The sequence below is a fragment of the Podarcis cretensis genome (genome assembly GCF_951804945.1).
Source record: "Podarcis cretensis genome assembly, chromosome: 9".
In the NCBI taxonomy this organism is placed as follows: domain Eukaryota; kingdom Metazoa; phylum Chordata; class Lepidosauria; order Squamata; family Lacertidae; genus Podarcis; species Podarcis cretensis.
The window spans coordinates 15,455,596-15,476,968 of NC_137178.1; the positions used below are offsets into that span (position 1 = coordinate 15,455,596).

The following is a 21,373-nucleotide window of genomic DNA, read 5'->3' on the forward strand; positions in this document are numbered from 1 at the left end:
ATCCAAGGTCAATCCCTGGTTCTCACAGTTTTTTATCTCTGCAGCTGGTAATCCCCCCAGCTCCACTCCTGTAACAGTTTCAAGGCTCCCCCTAGAGGGAAACAATTTCTATTTGTATCAATCCTTTTAAACACAGTTCAAGCAACAAAATTAGTTTCAATTTTCGGTTACTTTTACTCCTTTTTAAACACAGAAGGAAACAATGGAAACAATATATTTCTCTTATTTAGCTATCTGTCCACATACGTTTTATTCACAGTCAATGAACTTTCCCAAAACATCAGTCTTACTAGCAGCCCTTTTCCAGGTTCGAAGCGGTGGTAATTTATCTTTCTTCGTTCTCTCTCCTGCAGGCTTACACGACCCAAAATTTCACCCCTCTTCTCCTGCTTCCAAGGGGGGGTTAATGATTTTAACCGATGGAGGTTTAATCCTTTACAGAAGACTTTCCAAGACTTTAGCTTGCAGCCTCTTTGCTTCAGTCTATTTACAAAAGGGGAAGGCGGACTTCCTGTTTTAAACCTCCCCGTTTCGGTGCCAAATTAAGACGTTTAAAAATCCAATTTTCCGTTCTACTCACGGGTAGTTGTTTTAAGATCAAATTGTCCACAGGAAAAAGTCAGCGCTCTCTGACAACAGCTATGCGGCTTCACTCCGTGAAAGAAGCAGTCAATTTGAAGCACCGCGCCACTCACCCCACGTCGCTCCGGATCCCCGAAACCGGGTTTCCCCGCGAGTAGGGGAGGCGCAAAAGGTGCCAGCCAAATCCCACGTTCACAGGCTTCTCCTGCCTGTGATTTTTGGTGGGTCCCCGCCTTCGCCGTGGCAGCCAGACCCTAATTTCCACGAAGCAAACTCCTCCCGATCAGAGGAATTCAGCCATTGCTGGAGGCGCCAACCCGGAAGTCCACACCTCACACTCTCCATACTGGTGAGAAAGTGGAATTATCCTAGTTCAAGGTCACATTCCAGCCTGGCAAAAATCATGAGAGGAGGGTGCCGAACAATGATGGGGCTTGACACAGTTCTGAGGCCTGGGCAGAGAGGCCAGGAGAGAGGCATTGGGCCCTCAGACCTGCAGTTCCTCACCACATTACAGTGGACACTCAGGTTGCAAACGTTATTCGTGTGGGATGCACATTCACAACCCGTGTCTGCGCATCTGCGCACACGCGGGTTGCGATTCGGTGCTTCTGCACATGCGCAAAGCGTGATTTAGCACTTCTGCACATGCACAACCACCAAAATCCAGAAGTAACCCATTCCAGTACTTCCAGGTTTCGGCGGTCCCTAACCCGAAAGAATGCAACCTGAAGCGGCTGTAACCCAAGGTATGACTGTACTTAGGGAATCTGTTTCCCAGCCTTCCCAGTGGGAAGCTGAGCATACATGGAAGGAAGTTGAAAACCACCATTTTAAATGACTATTGCCAATGTGAACCAAATTATCTGCAGCTGTGACATATATATATTTGATTCACTGTAAATGTTAGCCTCTTAGGCACTCTGTGGTAATTACAAGTGAAGGGGGAAAATGCGGACTTAAGTGTCTGAAATGTATAGAATTTGAAAGCACATTATTAAAGCATTAATTGAAAGAACAAACTGGCAACATCTGAGCCTGGAAGATGACAGAGCATCTTTGACCGCCCTTCAGACAAGATAGCACATTGCTACCCTCTGAATCTTCTGATCTCTGTTTGCTCTTGATTTCTCCCTGAACTGGACTACATGCTTGCTTCTGAGCCTTCCAACTGACCCAGGTCACATTCACACCATATATTTAAAGAACTGTGATTCCACTTTAAACAGTCATGGCTTCCCCCAAAGAATTCTGGGAACTGCAGTTCTTTGAAGGGTGCTGAGAGTTTTTAGCAGACCTCTACTCCCCTCGCAGAGCTACAATTCCTGCTCTGAGGAGTTTCTGACATTTCCTGTTTGGCAGCTTCTAAAATGACGAAGTCTGAAGAATTCAGAACTGAGGTTCATTTTCAAAACCTAAATTTTAAATTTTGTATTTGGGATTTAAATGGGAAAAGTGTATTTTATTTTAATGTTAATTTCTACCCCGCCACAACTAAAAGCACCTCATGCTTTGCTACACTGAGAATAGCTGCGTGAACCAATCTTGTAGGAAAATGTCTTGTGGTGGGAGGGGAAAGAGAGATGGTCTGATCTGTGCTGGAAGAGAGCCGTGCCCTTCACCATTTGGTGAGGAGGCTGCAAAAAGAAAAGGGTACGAAAGAAAGGGATAAAACTAAAAAATAAAAAATCCACTTGAAAGAGAACACAAGGTTCATTCCTCTACTGCTTTACCCCAGGTCATTGAGTTCCGACCTTGACCTTAATCCTGATGCTATTCACATAAGCACAAATGTTATCCAGTATTAGCATATACCAGTTATGTCGCTGTGGACGGGATAATAAGCACACAATTGATCTATTGCTGCACAAGAGAATGGAAACTGAATTGGTTTTCCACTCTTCTCCACAGGACTTTCATGGGATTTAAACAGGAGGAGATCTCCATGGTGACAGGATAATCAAATATGCTGATCCGAGGCTCAGAGACTCAACTCTCTTTTGCCAGCAAATTGTGAGCGCAGCTAAACTTTTGCCCTTTCTCTGACACCTACTTCTGGGAAGGGAATAATCCAGCAGCTCTGATCACACCCATACCTCCCAAATTCATGCAGACGTTGCACAACTATCAATGAAGTAATTCCCTGGAACGACAAGCAAAACATAATCTTGTTTTTAAATTAACCAGGGCATAACATTCTCTCTCTCTCTCTCGATTTGCAGTGTCAAATGTTCATTGTTCTCAATCCCACCACCGAAAGAAAAACTCACATTTTTGTGATTCACACACTTCATGAGGACTAGCTCCCTGTAAGCTCGCTTCGCATGTGTTTGATTTTGAAACGGCCTGCTGAGCTTCTTAATGGCCACATTTCTGTCGAGAACAGCATCATATGCAGCACTGGAAAAATGAAAAGGACAAGAATACAACTATTACATCATTAAGTTCATTGCTAGTGTTAATTTGTTTCAAAGATTCTTCTTTTCTTTCAGTCGAAGTATGCATTTCTTAAATGCCCCTAATCTCTTTCCAGCAAACTTTTAGCTTTAGCGTAATAAATATTAAGGAATCCAGCTTATCAGAGTCAAGCACAAGCATCATTGTTCACAGAAGCTGGAGTCAACAGTTGATTTCAGTGGTCAGACTAGTTAAGCCTGAGTACTTGTGATTTACAAGAAGGTAAAGGCATCATGACCAGCCACCACGATTCTGAGTAGGAACAGAGCAGTGTCTTCTCAGTGGTGGCTCCTCTTCTGTCAAACTTCCTTTCAAGAGGAACCCACTCAGTCCATTTCTTTGACTCAGCTAGAATACATTTTTTAAAAAACAAATCTGCCATGCCTTTTAAGCTATTGACCTCTGTGTGCACGTTTTCTGTTCTCTCCTTCTACTTTTAATATACCACTTGTTCTTATTTTAAATATTATTTTATTGTGCTAATTGTTTTAACTCTCCTTTAGGCTGCTTAGGGTGATGCAAGTAAAAGGTGGCTCATAAAGGGAAAGAAGGAATAAACTTTATTGGTATAGCACCTGAGAATATTTCTCCGTGATGGTCCTTCTTTAGCCCCAGATCTAGCTACTTTTAATTTATCTGCGCCTAAATTCAGTCTCGCCGGAGAGCTTATCTGCTTCTGCATGCTGTTTCTGGAAGTACACATGAGTCACAGCTTAGTTTAACAAAACTGGGAGGCTGTTTCTACCTGCTCCATGCCACAATTGCTTCAAGTCTTTGATTTTTTTTTGCAAAGCAATATAATGCAATAATAATAGAGGCTTTTACCTACTCTGCAGAAGCACGGTTGGGATTAATTGAATAATGTGTCTCCCCCCCCTTCATTGCAGATTCCATCATGATGAAAGGAGCATGCCAGCTATGTTTAATAATTAATTTGCACCAGGAGGGAGGGGGAAATGAGTGAATAAGGCACCTCTAAAATAAAAATTACACAAACCTGACAGCTCTGTTTGCTAGAAACAAGGGTGGTGAACCTTTTCTGCCTAGCCAGCCAGATCCCAACATCCCTAACCCTCTGTGGGCCATTTTGACAGGTGGGTAGGACTTGCTTTTGGTGCTGACAGCAAGCCCCTGCCCCCTTCAACTGCCCTAAGGAACTCACATTAAGTTCCTGGTTGCTCCTCCGCGGTTACATCAGATATGGGGCAGGTGGTGTGGTTTGAGGAGAAAGGTCTCAAACTGGTACTTATGTCAGATCTAATTAGGGGAGGGGGCAGTGATTCCCTACTCCTGCTTAAAAAGAAGCTGATTATGGTGTGTTTGTGTCTGAGAAAGTTTAGGTTTCCCTCCCCACAAGTGGTTTTATTCAGATCCTCCCTGCAGATAATCTATGTACCATTTTCATTCAAATTCATACAAATTCGTGGCAGATGAGGCTATCAATAGCTACTTGCCATGCTGGCTCTGCTGTACTTGCACTGGTGGCGGCAAATGCCTCTGAACATCATTTTGCTATGAACCACTAGTCAGTAGAGATGCTCAGGTCCTTTCGGGCTTCCCATACGCATCAAGATGGCCACTGCATGGACAGGTTGCTGGACCAGTGTCTGGAGCCAGTGATGAGCTGGGTGAGGGCCAATAAACTTAGGGCTCATCCATACTATCACTTGTTCCATGACTAGAAAGCATGGGTCCAAGCAGTTTTGCCTTAGCCCTGCCCCTTTCCCCCGTAAAACCTGCCGTTTAGTACTAAATTGGAGCAAATGTCAATCTGGAGAAAACCCAACTGATGTTTGCTCTGATTCAAAGGTAAACAATTGGTTTACCAGGCAGGGCAAGCAGAAGCCCTGAATCCCAGCAAGACAGAGGCGATGTTGGGAGGTGGTTTTCAGATCCAGAGAGACAGCCTGGTGTGGATGGGGTTGCATTTCCTCTAGAGGAACAAATGCACAGCTTGAGGTTACTCATTGATTCAGTGCCTTCACTGGAGACCCAGGTAATTAATGCTCTAGTAACCTTACTATGCAATGCGATTTACATGGCGCTACCTTTGAAGGTATCCTGGAAGCTGCTAATCTTAGGAAGTGAGATGGGATCGTACAGCACTGAGTATTATCTGACTGACAGGAGCTCACCAAGGTCTTGGGCAGAAATCTTCACTCACCAGCAGCTGGAGAGGGAAGGACTGACGTGCTAATGCTTGAAGGAAGTGGGTGAGTTTGCGTTGCCTCTCCATTCCTCTAGGTTGTGGGATGATATGTAAGTAGCAGTCAAGTACAACATTCCTTGTTTTCCTAGAGTGGACATGTGGGGGAATGTTTGGTCCAACCAGTCAAAAACTTCCTGTTTCCTCCTGGCTGGGGCATACTTCCTTTGCATGTGACTAGAGGTGGGCGTGACCGTACCTGTCCAGGTAACAAAAGTGACAAGGCACACAGCTCTCTCTCTCTCTCTCTCTCTCTCTCTCTCTCTCTCTTTGACTTCCTCTGTCACTGGAGAAGCTTTTCACTAGAGATGCTCTGTTGGCTTCCAGCCAATGGAGAACACTGGGATTTTCCCCATATGGGACAGCTCAACATGTATATACTTGTAAATAAGTCTGCCTTCAGGGATCCATCTGTGAACTGAATGTGAGCAAACTACTTTTATATACTTTACACAAGATTGTACCGTGTTTATTCTTTTAAGGAACTTGCTAGCACAAGTTAGAAGGATACTAATAAACAATATATCCTCTCCTGCCTCCCTGAACATTCCCACATGTCTCTTAGCCAATGCACAAGGATGAGAGGGACATTGCACATGCTACCCCTTGATGAATCATCTAGTGAATACATCCAGTACAAAGATGCAGAGGCTGTGAAATTGAAGAAGAAGAAGGTTTATAAAACAGCTGGGGCAGGAGGAGAGGATGAAGAAAGAGCTGTGAATGATGGGTGGGGGCCTTTCCGCATCCTTTGGACACCCTGGAAAACTCATCAAACCTGATGTACCTGGAAATGGGTGTGGAGAGCATAGCTGAATGAGACACAGCTGAGAACTGACAGCTGACTTCGGCTGGTTGAGAAGCACATAAGAAGCGGAGCTGCAAGGAGGTCAGCTATTGGTAGGATGGGGTTCAGTGCCCCTCACCAGGATGCCCATTTTGTTGCCAAGATCAGACACCCCTGCCTCCCCACTTTTTACTTTATTGGAATACCCCCGTGCCTAAAATAATCAGAATAGCTGCTGTCGCTTCCCCTCCTCTCCTTCCTTCGGCCCTCTCCACTCGCCCACATTGGTTCATTTTGATTTTGCTGCAGTTCGCCTGCAGGCTGCCGAGGAAATCTTCTACCACACGCGCACACACCCGATCCCTGCTGTGTGAGTACACAGCAGAAGACAAATATCGGAAACCAAATAACAAAGCCAATAGAAAACCGGTGGGGACGCCTAATGAATTCTGACAGCTCCTGCCAGCAACTGGCAACTTCTAAGATTTTCTTTTCCCTGCTTATAAATTGGTTTTTTATCCCAACCACATACCCCAAGAATACCTTGTCCATATGGCATCCATATTAACATGTAACATAATGGGTGGGTGTGTACCTTTATATAGTTATATCTATCTATCCTTTTTTGGACTATATTATTTTGCTCAGGTATCTAATCATTAGATATTTGAGACAATATTACATGAACTCTTATCATCCTCCTCGTTGCACATAGCACCACCTCTCCTCCTTTAAACCAACCTCAAAATTCACTTTCCCATCAAGGCTTTGGCACAAACACTAAGTAATGAGACCCCACTGTATTTGCACCTGAAATCAATACATACCCTCCCCTGTGTACCCCTGCCTACATCTCCCTTTGTATTCTGCATTCCTTTGGACAGGAGTCTGTCCACATATCATATTTGCACATAGTTGGACAGAAATGAGTGAAGCAATTTAAAATAGATTCTTAATACAATATTGTGAGTCACTAAGTTGATCAAGATTTATGAAATAATCTGCCTTCTCATATGTTATGTTTCAAAACGAGCTAAGCAAACAATGTGTTAAAATTGATTTTTCTGTTGTTCTGCTGCTTCATTTTTGGCTTAAGATTTCCATTATCTGAGGAAGGATGCCAGAACTGTTTAATTACCAGATAATTAAACAGTCAGTCTGTGAGCAGTTAGAAAAGGATGCTATGATTACTAGGACCCAGCATGGGTTTCACAAAAATAAGTCATGCCAGTTGAAATCTCATTTCTTCTTTTTTTTTTTTTTTTTGATAGAGTTACAAGTTTGGTGGATCAGGGGAATGCTGTGGATGTAGTGTATCTTGATTTCAGTAAGGCTTTTGGCAAAGGCCCCCATAATATTCTTGCGAAGAAGCTGATAAAATGTGGACTGGATGAGATAACTTGTTAGGTGGATTTGTAGCTGGTTGAATGACTGACTCCAAAGTGTGCTCACTAATGGTTCCTCATAATCCTGGGAAAAAGTGACACGTGGGAGGGCCACAGAGTTCTGTCCTGGGCCCACTGTTGTTCAATATCTTTATAAATGGCTTAGATGAAGGGACCGAGGGGATGCTCATCTAATTTGCAGATGACGCCAATCTGGGAGGGGTAACTAATGTCACAGAAGACAGAATCGGGATTCAATATGACCTTAACCAATTGGAAAACTGGTCCCAAACTAACAAAATGAATTTGAATAGGGACAAGTGTAAGGTTGTGTACTTAAGCAGGAATAACCATATAAGATGAGGGACATGTGACTTGTCAGTAGTAAATGTGAAAAGGATTTAGGAGTCTTAGTAGACCACAAGCTTCACATGAATCAACTGTGTGATGCAACAGCAAAAAAAGCTAATGCTACTCTAGGCTGCATCAACAGAAGTATAATGTCCAGATCAAGAGAAGCTATAATACCGCTCTATTCTGCCTTGGTCACACCACACCTGGAGTACTGTGCCCAGTTCTGGGCACCAGAATTTAAGAAGGATATTGACCAGCTGGAAGGTGTGCAGAGGAGGGCAACCAAGATGATCAAGGGTCTGGAAACAAAGCCTTATGAGGAACAGTTGAGGGAGTTGGGTATGTTTAGCCTGGTAAGGTTGAGAGAGAGGAGATATGAGAACCATATTCAAATATCTGAAAGGCTGTCACATGGAAGACGGAGCGAGTTTGTTTTCTCCTGCTCCAGAGGGGTAGGATTTAAGAATCAATAGCTTCAAGTTACAAGAAAGGAGATTCTGAGTAAACATCAAGAGGAACATTCTGACAGTGAGAGCTGAAACAGGCTCCCTTGGGAGGTAGTGGAATCTCCTTTCTTGGAGGTTTGAAAGCAGGGGTTGGGTGGCCATTTGTCATGGATGTTCTAGTTGAGATTCCTGCATTACAGGGGGTTGGACTAGATGACCCTTGGGCTCCCTTTCAACTGAAAAATCTACAAAGTAACCCAGGAACTGAATAAAGCATTGGTCTCCAATGGCCTGAACTATTGTCATGCTGGCTGGGACAGAGGGGTGTAGGAGTCCCAACATCTGGAGGGCCACAGTTCCTCCAACCCTGAAATAATCACTCTGCTACCCATCTGTGCTCATCCACCAAAACATCATATGATTTGCAAAACTTATGGTGTCCATTCAGCTTGCTTTAGCCACATCTGGTCCATCTAACCCAGTACTATGAACTCTCCTTAGCAGTGGTTTTCCATACAACTGGGGGTGAAATGGTTCACCTGGAGATACCAAGGATTGCATTTGAGACCTTCAGCGTGGATTCTTCCAGAGCTATGGCTCCTTCCCTGTGGATGGTGGATGGGTGTTACCATGGGTCTCACCATGGGCCTGTAGTAACTAAAAGTCAACACAGGCAAGGATTCGCCCACGGTCCCCACATGCTGAAATTGCTAGGTGAGTAGACCCTTACTGTGCTATCATCATGTGCTGAACTCTGCATGGATCTATGCAACCCAGCCTCTGATATATGTTTGTGCTAAAGTTGAATTCAATAGATAATAATCAAAAGCTGCCTTGCAACCAACTGCATAGGCATTAACAGCCCATCCAAATGACTAGCTGGCCTGCAGCTAGATACATACATGCGCAGAACAGCTCAAAATAAGTCAGAGAACCACTTCTTATCCACCTGCCCATCTTCCAATTCTCTCCCTGACTGGAGGCATTCTTACATGCAATCCTATACACGTTTACTCAGAAGTCCCACCGTGTTCAATGGGGCTTACACCCAAGTAAGTGTAGATGGGATTGCAGCCCTGCTTATTGCAAGTAGCTATTTACACACCTGTTCAAAGGGAACTGGGAAGATTGAAAATACCAAAAGAAAAAATATAGCTTGCAGATAAAACTGTGCAACAATTTCTTTGGAAGGGTTATTATAGATACTCTTGCTAAACTGTGACTTTATCCTAGCATCTGTATAGCTGCTGATTTTTTTTAACAGCAAGAACTATAACTCAGTCAGTTTTATAATAAAAACTGTAGCTTTACTATGATATGCACTGTAAAAAATATCCTTTAAGTTTACTATCAAACACTAGCAGCTGGGGGGCACTAAAAGTGCCGTAAATAAACTGGCACCCAATAAATTATTCTTATGGTTGGCTCGATGAGGTAAATGTTAGCTTTCCAATTGTCTTTTTTCAAAACAACAACAACAGTAAATAACTATTGAAATGGCCCTGTTTAATGGGGACAAAGATTACTTTCAACTAAACACCTAACTTGCCCAATCCAGCAACAAATGGGATGTATATACATAGCATTATCACCCTTTAACAATGTGCAAGAAGCTAATTTCACAGGTAGGACAGAAATTAAATTAGCTATGCTACTTTGACAGAACAAATGTTGTAGGAATCAAAGCAGATCATTTAGGGTAAGCAGAGAACACCAAAACCACAAACTTGCAAGGTGCCAGCTCTGGGGTCTCCATCTTGCCATCCTTAATGGATGAAACAGAATGAGGAAGGTGTCCTCCAAGTTTCTGGGCTCCTTCAGTTACACTCAAAACTCAGGCTTTCAATACTTTACCCAGGTTTCAGACCAAGATCATAACCTGGCCATACAATGCAGAGGTTTAGTTAGGTAATGCTCAGACCCAAAGGTGTGAAGATAGGCATTTCTGGAAGTGACGGCATTATTGTGGCAGCTCCTTTGAGTTCAACTACCCTCTATGTCAGGGGTCAGCAAACTTTTTCATCTGGGGGCCAGTCCACTGTCTCTCAGACCTTGGGAGGATGGACTATATTTTGAAAAATGTAGAGCCAGTGTGGTGTAGTGGTTAAGAGCGGTAGACTCCTAATCTGGGGAACCGGGTTCGCATCTCCGCTCCTCCACATGCAGCTGCTGGGTGACCTTGGGCCAGTCACACTTCTTTGAAGTCTCTCAGCCCCACTCACCTCACAGAGTGTCTGTTGTGGGGGAGGAAGGGAAAGGAGAATGTTAGCCACTTTGAGACTCCTTAAAGGGAGTGAAAGGCGGAATATCAAATCCAAACTCCTCTTCTTCTTTTTCTTCTTCTTCTTCTTCTTCTTCTTCTTCTTCTTCTTCTTCTAAATACCCTACAAGCCGGTCCCACAGCTGCCTCCGGACCTGGAGGAGGAACGCATTCTGCACATGCTCAGGTGCGCATCTCAGTGGCACCCGCTCACCGGCGTTGTTGATGAGCAGCAGCCGCTACACTGGCCCATCCCCGCAGAGCTGCCAAGCAGTGTGCACCACATGCTGCAGCCCATCGTCCAAGGCCAGGTCAGTGGGCAGGCCGCGTACGCGGAGTGCCGGTCAGGTGGTCACAGATCACCTCCAGCTGCTCCAGCGTGGCCACCGAGCGTGCCACCAGCAGCAGCACCAAGCTGGGTGCCAGGCACGGGGCCAGCAGGCACACTACACACTGGTTGAAGCTCCGCAACGCACCCGTCACGATGCCCATGGCTGCGCCGGGTTTACCTCAGCCACAGTCAATCCAAAGCCATGCCAGTGTTGCTGCCCGCCCAGAAGATGTGCCAGTGTCGTGGAAGTCAGTCCCCATGCAGTGAGGCATCCGCAGCGTGTGGGGACTGACCGAGCAGGCGGCAGGGTCCGCGGGCTGGATTTTCGAGCCTGGGGGGCCACATCCGGCTCCCAGGCCATAGTTTGCCGACCTCTGCTCTATGTATAATGATGATAGAGCAGTGGGATCTGCTTGCTAGAGCCAAAGTAGGGAGAGGGGAATCATGATTCCAGGTGGTGAAGATTGAGGTGAATGAGAGAGTCCCATTTAGCCATCGTATTTGGGCCAGTTCACTGAACAGGTAGGTCTTTTGTGATTTTGCTACCTTATTTTGTTTTGATTATTTATTTATTGCAATTTATTATACTTTTACAAAATAATAATAGTACCTTTGAGGTTTTACTATAATCAAGCAGTATTTCATGAAATAAATGACTCGCTCCCTGCAGAGACAACGTCTCCTGAAGCTGTTTAACGTGCAGCTGTCCAAGGTCCTGCGTTTTCTCAACTTTGGGTTGTACAGTGGTGCCTCGCAAGACGAAATTAATTCGTTCCGCAAGTTTTTTCTTCTTGCGAGTTTTTCGTCTTGCGAAGCACGGTTTCCCATAGGAATGCATTGAAAATCAATCAGTGCGTTCCTATGGAGACCGTCCGGGGACAGAGGGGAAGCACCGCGCGCCTTCCCCTCTGTCCCCGGACCTGTTTAAAGCAAGGGGCGGCGGGGAGAAGATTGCTTCTCCCCGTTGCCTGCCCCGCAATCTCTGGGGACAGAGGGGAAGCGCCGCGCGCCTTCCCCTCTGTTCCCGGACCTGTTTAAAGCAAGGGGCGGTGGGGAGAAGATTGCTTCTCGCCGTTGCCTGCCCTGCAATCTCTGGGGACAGAGGGGAAGCACCGCGCGCCTTCCCCTCTGTCCCCGGACCTGTTTAAAGCAAGGGGCAGTGGGGAGAAGATTGCTTCTCCCCTCCTGTTTTAAAGCAAGGGAAGGGGCGCGCGCGCCTTCCCCTCTGTCCCCGGAGATTGCGGGGCTGGCAACGGGGAGAAGCGATCTTCTCCCCGCCGCCCCTTGCTTCAAAAGAGGTCCGGGGACAGCGGGGAAGACGCGCTGCGCTTCCCCGCTATCCCCGGAGCTTGCGGGGCAAGCTTCGTTTTGCGAAGCAAGCCCATAGGGAGATGCGTCTTGCGAAGCGGCTACGAAAACGAAAAACTCCTTCGTCTAGCGAGTTTTTCGTCTTCCGAGGTGTTCGTCTTGTGGGGCACCACTGTAGTCAACAAAGTTTTACTCAGAATAGACCCATTGAAATTAACAGACATAACTTAGTCATGTGCATTTGTTTCAGTGGGTCTACCGTGAGTAGCGGACTATCACCAATAGGTTTCAGTCCTATGAGTCCCCACTGTCTGATACAGTCCAGATCCAGGGCTGACACCTTAGCATGAACAAAATCTCCATCATTAAATAACTTTAGTGGGGAGAGATGTAGCCCAAGAAATGGTCTCAAGGGAAGTGCTGAAGACAATGCCATGATTCACTTGAAGAGAGGCTACCTAAGCCCACGTAAAGCGCTTTGAGTTCTGTGGAGGAAAATAAGATGTAACTATATTTAGGGCTGCCATATATCCTGGACTTTACCGGGATTTCAAATGCAGAAGAGACATCGGAATGTGTTTTCATGGTGCCCTGGTTTTTACTTTTTGAAATATGGTAACCCTAACTATATGCATGAGGGATGCGGGTGGCGCTGTGGGTAAAACCTCAGCGCCTAGGGCTTGCCGATCGCATGGTCGGCGGGGTGAGCTCCTGTCGTTCGGTCCCAGCTCCTGCCCACCTAGCAGTTCGAAAGCACTCTTAAGTGCAAGTAGATAAATAGGTACCGCTTTCAGGCGGGAAGGTAAACAGCGTTTCCGTGTGCTGCGGTGGTGCAGGCTTGCCAGAGCAGCTTCGTCACGCTGGCCACGTGACCCAGAAGTGTCTCCGGACAGCGCTGGCCCCCGGCCTCTTAAGTGAGATGGGCGCACAACCCTAGAGTCGGACACGACTGGCCCGTACGGGCAGGGGTACCTTTACCTTTAACTATATGCAACTAACTAATGTTATCTACAAGATTCATGAAAACTGTGTTGTGAACCCACCCAGCCGGGTAATTGATTCTGTATATTTTGCTGAGAAAAGCAGCAGTTTAAATGGATCTGCAGCATTCACATGTAGCATGTATTTGGTTACGGTACTCAAAATGTCAGACTCAGAAATGTGGCTATTGTCACTGAAAAACTCTTTAAAGTTTCCCTGTAAACGTCTCAGGTGTTTTGTGCAAGCTGGAACCATCAAATCCGTGCCAAATTTCACTCAGTGCTGTAAATTTTAGTTGATTCATCAATTAGATTAATCAGCTAAAAACCTTCTAATTGGCTAGAAATATGTCTTTGATTCATTAGGCATCCATTTTAAAACACGCATTTACACATATTTACAAAAACATCAGAAGGCAGGCAGTGGTAATGGTATGGTATGGTAATAGAAGAAGCATAAAGGGCAAAAACTGCAGTCACTACAGCCACTTTTTAGGCTTTATGCTTTCATGGTGATGACCAGAGTGTAATTTTATAACCAGCTCGTGCTGTGGCTCAGAGGTTCAGGTGTTCATCTGCTCTTCAATCAGCACAGAGATTCCTGCAACCCCCTTGAAACTGATGGATAAGGATTTGCAATCAAGCCCGCCTGCTGTCCGTGACACAGTCGTCGTGTGCATTTTTTTTTTCTTTTATTGCCTATGCAGCTGCTTCTAGGATTAAAGGAATCCATTCCTGGTCCTCCTCTGGTATTTTGCAAAGATTACAGGATCAGGCTGAGCCTTAACATACAGCATGGAAATGCAAGGAGCAATATCTCTTCAGCCTCCTTATCTGCAATATGGGGATTAAATAAATACTGAACTAACTTCAATACTGTTTTAATAGTAACAGTGGGGTATTGGTGCACACAGGGGAACATTCACAGAAGTAGAAAAATATTTAGGGGGACACACTTCATTTTTGTTTGGATCCGAATCAGAATACCAGTTCAGAAAAATAACTAACTCAATAACTATTATGGGACATTTTTTTGAAGGCTGTAACTTTTTGCCTTTTAACTGAACTGAGTGATATTTTCAAGCATAGTATCCCATTCTGAGTGGATAAAGTCTGCCATATTACAGACAAATCGGTTCAGGATTTTTGTGTGTGTGCTGGGAACCTTTAAAGGTTTTTTTTAAAATAAATTGTATTTCCTTCTTTTCCTCATTTTTTTTGGGGTGGGTGGGCAGAAGTGGATGTAATTTGCAGGCATGCAAGCCCCCATAGATAGATCCTGCCAATTTCAGAAGAATGACTGCAGTAGTGTTCCTGCAAGGGCAGTTTTTACCATTCTGGAGTAAGTTAAAAACAGGCTCACTTAATTTCCGAGTTCTTTTGCAGGCAATCTGCATGGAAATAAGATACAACATAAAGATGCTCCTAGGTAAGAAAAGTGCCAAATTTCAGAAGAATAGATCCATGCTTCTTGCTCTAGATGCCTTTAAAGTTGTTTGATGGGAAACTGAAAGTGATTTGCTTCCCTCCCTGTGGTTTTACGAGCAATAGTTTTAGCGAGAAAATGGCAACTATTGTTGAGGCGCCTACAAAATGTCAGAAGGATAGGTGCAGGGGCTAGGAAAGTTAAGATGAATGAAAAAATAACTTCAGGCTTGTTCTGTGCTTAATTGGCACCAAAAGTCACATAAACCAACTGCAAAGCTGATTTGACAGGAGTGGATGTGCGGGCATGTGGCAGAGGCAAAGGGACTTGAATATTCAGCATTTTCCAAGCAAACACTACTAGGAGAACCAGCAGGAACATGTAACAGAGAAGATCAAGGTGATACAATACTCTAGCATACTTCCCACAAACCACTGTGATTAGAGATCCCTGATAAGATTATTCTCTCTTATTAAGAAGATAGACCAGTCAGTCACAAAGAAGCTTTCCTTTCCCATGCCGGCATTTCCCTTATATTGCAACTAATGCTTTTGCAGGCACCGTGTCTGCAGTGTTCGTTGAAGTCTGAATCTCTGGAGGTTCCTGCTTCCATCTGAGGAACTTCAAAGAGATCCTGCTGCAGCCTGGACAAGCCTGGCATCTACCTGAAGCAACCTGCTTTGGTCCAAGATTCAGGATTAGTCTGATTCTGCTATACACCTCTCATAAGGTCCATAAATAGCAATGCTCTTGAGGTCCCGGGAGCAAAGGAAGTCAGATCAGCCTCAACCAGGGCCTTCTCAACACCAGGCTCCGGCCTGGTGGAATGCTCTGTCTCATGAGACCAGGGCCTGCGGGATCTGATTTCTTTCCTCAGGGCCTGTAAGACAGAGTTGTTCCAGCTGGCGGAAGAAGAAGAGGAGGAGGAGGAGGAGTTTGGATATTATGAGTCTACCGCTCTTAACCACTACACCACACTGGCTCTCAATTTGTCCCTCCTATGTAGCAGTGCTTTAAATATTTGAGGATGGCTGTTGTATTTCCTCTTAAGATGTCTCTTCCCCGGGCTAAGCACCCAAGTGCTTCAACTTTTCCTCACGGGGCCACACTGATAGCAAATGAACAAGCAGGAATTTGTGAACTATGAAAATAAGCAAACAAACGAAAAGCCGATGCCATTTGCAAACTTTATTGTAAAATGTGTAAATGTAGTTTGAGCGCTGAAGTATACTTTGCCAATGAATACTATAAAATCTGTCTACTCCAGTGCAATATTAACATCAAATATCCATTCCCATTCTCATCTATATGCATAGTAGTCAACATTAAAATGTTATATTGCAGCTCCCACTAATTCAGTGGTGGAATAGTCTGGAGAGGAGAACTTTAACAGCATTTTGTGGTTTATTTGTTTTGCGGCAAATCATTTACTGGAAGCACTGGAGTGTTTATATACCTGGGTAAGTTTTTGCCAAACTTTGAAGATACAGAACTACATTCAATTCCACCTGAAATATGGTCTTCTTAAAGTGCATATAGAAAGAAAGGCTTAAATAGATGGCTAAAAGGGAGTTTTGATAGCTACACTTTGTCATGGAGAAACAAGAAAATATGAAAGCTCTGAAATTCATTTTTCTTCACATCACTCTCTCTGTCTCCCCACAGGCCACTTTTCTTAAAGAGAGTTCTATGCTTAGCAAAGGTGGGTCTGCCCACCTGGTACAACTCGCCTTCAATCTTACTTTAACGCCATCCTTGTGGAAGTACTTCTTTCAGTCCGTCCTGAATCTTGAAACATTCAGCTTCATTGGATAGCTCCAAGTCATTTGGGGTTGCTTTCAAAATGAAGGAGCTAAACTATAAATAGTTAAAGATATGAACTGCAGAGAAAAATACCAGGTGAACTTGGACAAACAGTGGCACGAGAGCTTGAGCTAATGGAAGGCTATTTGTGGCTCTCACTTTCCTCACACAATGCATCTTCATTAAGTCAGAAATAGCTCTATTAGAAGCACCATGGGAGGTCACCTTAGGATCAGAACAATTAAATTCATGTTATGCCAAAAGTCCTATCTGTGGACCCCGTGATTTTGATGGTGTTTAAGTCTAAGGTGTGGGTTAAACCACAGAGACTAGGGCTTGCCGATCAGAAGGTTGGCGGTTCAAATCCCCGCGATCGGCTGAGCTCCCGTTGCTCGGTCCCTGCTCCTGCCAACCTAGCAGTTCGAAAGCACATAAGAGTGCAAGTAGATAAATAGGTACCGCTCCAGCGGGAAGGTAAACGGCGTTTCCGTGCGCTGCTCTGGTTCGCCAGAAGCGGCTTAATCATGCTGGCCACATGACCCAGAAGCTGTACGCCAGCTCCCTCAGCCAATAAAGCGAGATGAGCGCCACAACCCCAGAGTCGGTCACGACTGGACCTAATGGTCAGGGGTCCCTTTACCTAAGTCTAAGGAATGAGCATAGATTTCTGGCCCTGTCTGTACAGATGTCATGCATCCTCACACTGCAGCAGCATTCTGGCAGAACACAAGTTTTGTATTCAAAATAGTAATAGGACAGGGCAAGATTCAAACAGATTGGAAAGGGTCTCAAGCTTTGAAGGCATACTTGCCAGAAAACATCACCTTTTTAAAATTTCAGTCAGAATTTATTGCTACAAACACACAGAAAATTGGAAACAGATCAGAAAGCAGTAGGCTAGCTTGGCAAAGAGCTGAGTCCCTGCCACATCCAGCTTTAACACTAACATATTGTTGTTATTATTATTATTAACCAGACTTGCTTGTCTCCAAATGACTTACGAAACTTAAAAGCACAAGTTTATTTATTTATTTATTTAAATTAATACGCTGCTTGATTTTTTTTAAAAAAAACCTCGAAGTAGTTATACTGCATATTACACCGCAAAACAAAATTAAAAATAGATGCCCCTCATAACAGCCACAGGATGCGTTGGCTGCACACTAATAATAAACAATATCATATTAGTCTAATCAAAAACCTGGTGGGAAAGGTAAGTCTTTATCTGGCTCCAAAAAAAATGTAAATGAAGGCACTAGGTGGACTTCACTGGGGAGTGCATTCCACAATTGAAAACAAGACCTCTCCCTTGTCACTTTCCCTCAGAGGAGGGACCTGGAAAATCACCTCAGCAAAGATCTAAGGATCTGGGAAGGGCATTTCAGAAGATACTGGAGTTCTGAGCTGAAAGATCTTTAAAAGTCAAAACAAGCCCAGAAGCATACAAGCAGCCAGTGTACAGTGGAACCTCGGTTGTCAAACGTAATCCGTTCCAGAAGACTGTTCGACTTCCAAAACTTTTGAGAACCAAGGCACAATTGCCAGTTGGCAAAATCCATTGAAAAAAATTGAGAAACGGGCCTCGGAAGCCATTCAACTTCTGAGACACGTTTGACAACAGAAGCATTCACTTCCGGGTTATCAGCGTTCGAAAGCCAAAGCGTTCGACTTCCGAAGCATTTGACAACCAAATCCACACAGGATTTGTGTTATATCACCTGTTGACTTTGAAACAGCCAGCCAGCCACATTCCACATTAACTGAGGCTTCCGAACCACTTCCAAAAGTAGCCCATGGAAAGCATGCCCAAGGTCACTGAAGCATAGATTACTGAAGCCAAGTTATCCCTGTCCAGATAAGGTTCTGGTTGGGCCACCAGTCTAAGCTGATAGAAGATACTCGGCACGACTGCGAGTACACGCAGCACAAGTGACAGCAACGGATCCAGGAAAAATCCTAAACTACTTACAAAACTAGTGCAACAATTTGGAGAAAGTCTCGAGAATATAAAAAGAACATGGATTCTGACAAATGCCAAGAATTAGTCAGCACATTTCTTCATTCGTGACTTTCTATATATAATTCCTGTATATATAATTCACTTCTGACCCGATGTTATCATTGCTCTTTCTCTTTTTGCTCTTCTCCTACTTTCACATTACTCTCAGGTTCTCTCTGATAACAGTTATTAGAGAACTACAGTGAACTCTGATTATTAACAATCCTGGCAACCGAAAAGCAAAGTTTCTTTTAAAAGAGAGAGCATTCAGCTGAGCAGCCGCAAGATTACCACTGAGTGGAAGCATTTTCCTTTCATTTCACCTTTTCCCACATTGCTTAGCTAAAAACAGTGGGGAAGGGGTGATATCAGGTATCCCACAACCCCCACAAGGCCATTCCTAATTCTAAAAGGTCCAAAGATAACTTTATTTATTAGTCAATTTAAGTGGCTATTGCTGGAAACTTTATTTTAAACCAGCGTGATTTTGTCACTGGAGAGCCTGAGGAAATTACTGAGCTTCAGATAGCATTTGATACATGCTTAGCTGTTATGAACAGCAGGATTACAGCGAAGAGAAAATGGATTGCCAAACAAAGATGGTAGGTTCCCACAGAAACCTCACATTATCCACTTACTGCCGACTAGTAACGAATAGGCAAGAGGAAACAACATTTGTGTTGGATGCCTAAGCTAATGTGCATGGAGGTAGAACCACTGGATCATCACCCATATTGTACCTCAGATGGAAGGAAGCTTAAGAATATCAGCAGGAAACAGAGCATGAAATGAGGGCCAATCACTTTCTGAAGTCCCTCCAGTCTTTGTTGTTGTTGTTGTTTATTCGTTTAGTCGTGTCCGACTCTTCGTGACCCCATGGACCAGAGCACGCCAGGCACTCCTGTCTTCCACTGCCTCCCGCAGTTTGGTCAAACTCATGCTGGTAGCTTTGAGAACACTGTCCAACCATCTCGTCCTCTGTCGTCCCCTTCTCCTTGTGCCCTCCATCTTTCCCAACATCAGGGTCTTTTCCAGGGAGTCTTCTCTTCTCATGAGGTGCCAAAGTATTGGAGTCCAAGGATAGGGACCAAGGATGGGGACCAAGCCCCCAGTCTTGGTCCTCATCAAATAAGGAGGAAGAAATTTGGAATCGGTTTACTCAACAACACCGCTATTTTAAAAATATTCTTTGTTTCAGATTCTACATAGAATTATGCTTCAAGTCAAATGTATAATTGACATGTTTAATAAACTGATGGACAGCTGTCAGGATGCAGTCAGTGGCTCCCAGCTTGTTGCCCAGGAAAGTATAAAGACAAGGAAAAGTTTATTACAGTCCCTTTTTATTTCAGTCTTTACAGAAAAAGGCTATAGAACCCAGCCTCTTGGATAATGGCGTTGTCCCAAGTGAATCTCCACACACTCCATCTCTCCCACTTCCTCATTCATCATACTCATCACCTCCTCTATGGGTGCGGTTGTGCCCTCTGTCTTTGAGCTCTTTGCTCTCCTACTTTTAAGGCTCGCCGGGTTCTGGGAGATGGAGGGTCTGGAATGCTTTCTAATGACAACGTGTCAGCTGGGTGCTGCTCTGCCTCTCCCATGATTTCCCGACTTTCCCCCTCATCTGCCTCTGAGCTGTGACCTCCTTCAAATCCCTGTTGTAAATCTATACTGTCTTCTTCCTCTTCCTCCTCCTTGGAAAGGTCAGGCTGGTGAGATGGTCTCCACCATTCCTCCTCTGCCCAGTCCCAGACAACAACTCAATGAAGGCAAGGGAGGGGGACACCTTGGTGGCGGTCAAATCCTGAGCTCAGCTGGGCAAATTAGTATGCCAACTCCAGTGCTCGTATGACATACTTTTCCTTCTAAGATGGTGGCGTGGTTCTGGAATAAGAAGGATTTGGACCCAGCACAACCCAAATCTCCCCTGATCTATGCCCAGCATGTCCCCAGGATGTCCTCATTTGCCATCTCTGCCAACAGAAGAGGGAGGCAATGGTGGTGGACCACTGGGAGAAGGGCCTTCTGAGAGTGGATCTCCCTCTCAACCCTGTGGTCCCTGGGGAGCCCTCCTGAGAACAATCATGTGTGCCATGAATGTTAATCATATGTTATTTATTTATTATATTTCACTTACAATGCAGAATACAAAAAAGCTTATTTTTAAAGTTTTTTCATCATCATCATATCATCATCATTTTTTATTATTTCTACCCCGCCCATCTGGCTGAGTTTCCCCAGCCACTCTTGACAACAAATATTCCCCAAATTAAATGGTTCTGGAAAAATGTGATGGACGCCCTTTGGTCCCTTTCATTGACTGTTGTGTTGGCCAATCTTTCCTGGAAAGGAGACAGTGGAGAGATATTTGCTGCAAAAGTTGTGGTCCACGTGCTGAGAGCCTGTGTCTCTGCCACTAGGAAGGGCCAGTTTGAGACACGTGGAAACTGTTCCTCTCCTTCTGGAGCAACTAATATCATAGACCAAGAGGAGGATCTTCCTCCCAAAGGATTTGGAAACCCCCCTCCTCCCCCTAACAAAATAGGGGAAGAAAGTTGTTTGTATCCATATGCAAATTTAATCAGCAGATTAATTGATGACTTCATTAAAATTTCTTTAATCGAGCTGCAATCCTACTTATAATAACTGTGCATTTAGATAACTAAATAATGTCAAAGATGGGGTAGTTATGAAACATTTTGCCATTTAATCCTGTGAAAATTGTAACTCACTGTCCATTTTCCCCAGGGCAGGGAGGAGGCTGGAACAAAGTCCTTCCCATCTGTGCAAAGTACATTCCGGACCCACTCACGTATGTTCCTATTTTTGTAATACGGATACCGCTTCCTTGCCCAAGAATAGTTTATTTGCAATTTACAATATTATCCGATAATACAGCTGTGCTGTACCCCAAGCAAGAGCAAGTCAATATCACCTTGCAAAATGTGATATTGCATAAGGAATACAGAATTAACAGAGGGAATTCCCTACCAAAAGATGTGGCAAAAAAATTCCCACTAGTTTAGATAGCCAGGGATTTCTCTAA

General features: G+C 44.4%; 1 protein-coding gene across 8 annotated transcripts in view; it reads right to left on the bottom strand.

Moving 5' to 3' along the window:
* Window positions 1–21,373, bottom strand: part of MAPK10 (mitogen-activated protein kinase 10) — a 244,323-nt gene that overhangs the window by 62,099 nt on the left and 160,851 nt on the right. For all 8 annotated transcript variants that reach the window (XM_079990971.1, XM_079990970.1, XM_079990973.1 and 5 more), the window contains one exon: window positions 2,853–2,982. In XM_079990971.1, the coding sequence (XP_079847097.1) occupies window positions 2,853–2,982 (130 nt within the window). The remainder of the gene's footprint in view (window positions 1–2,852; window positions 2,983–21,373) is intronic.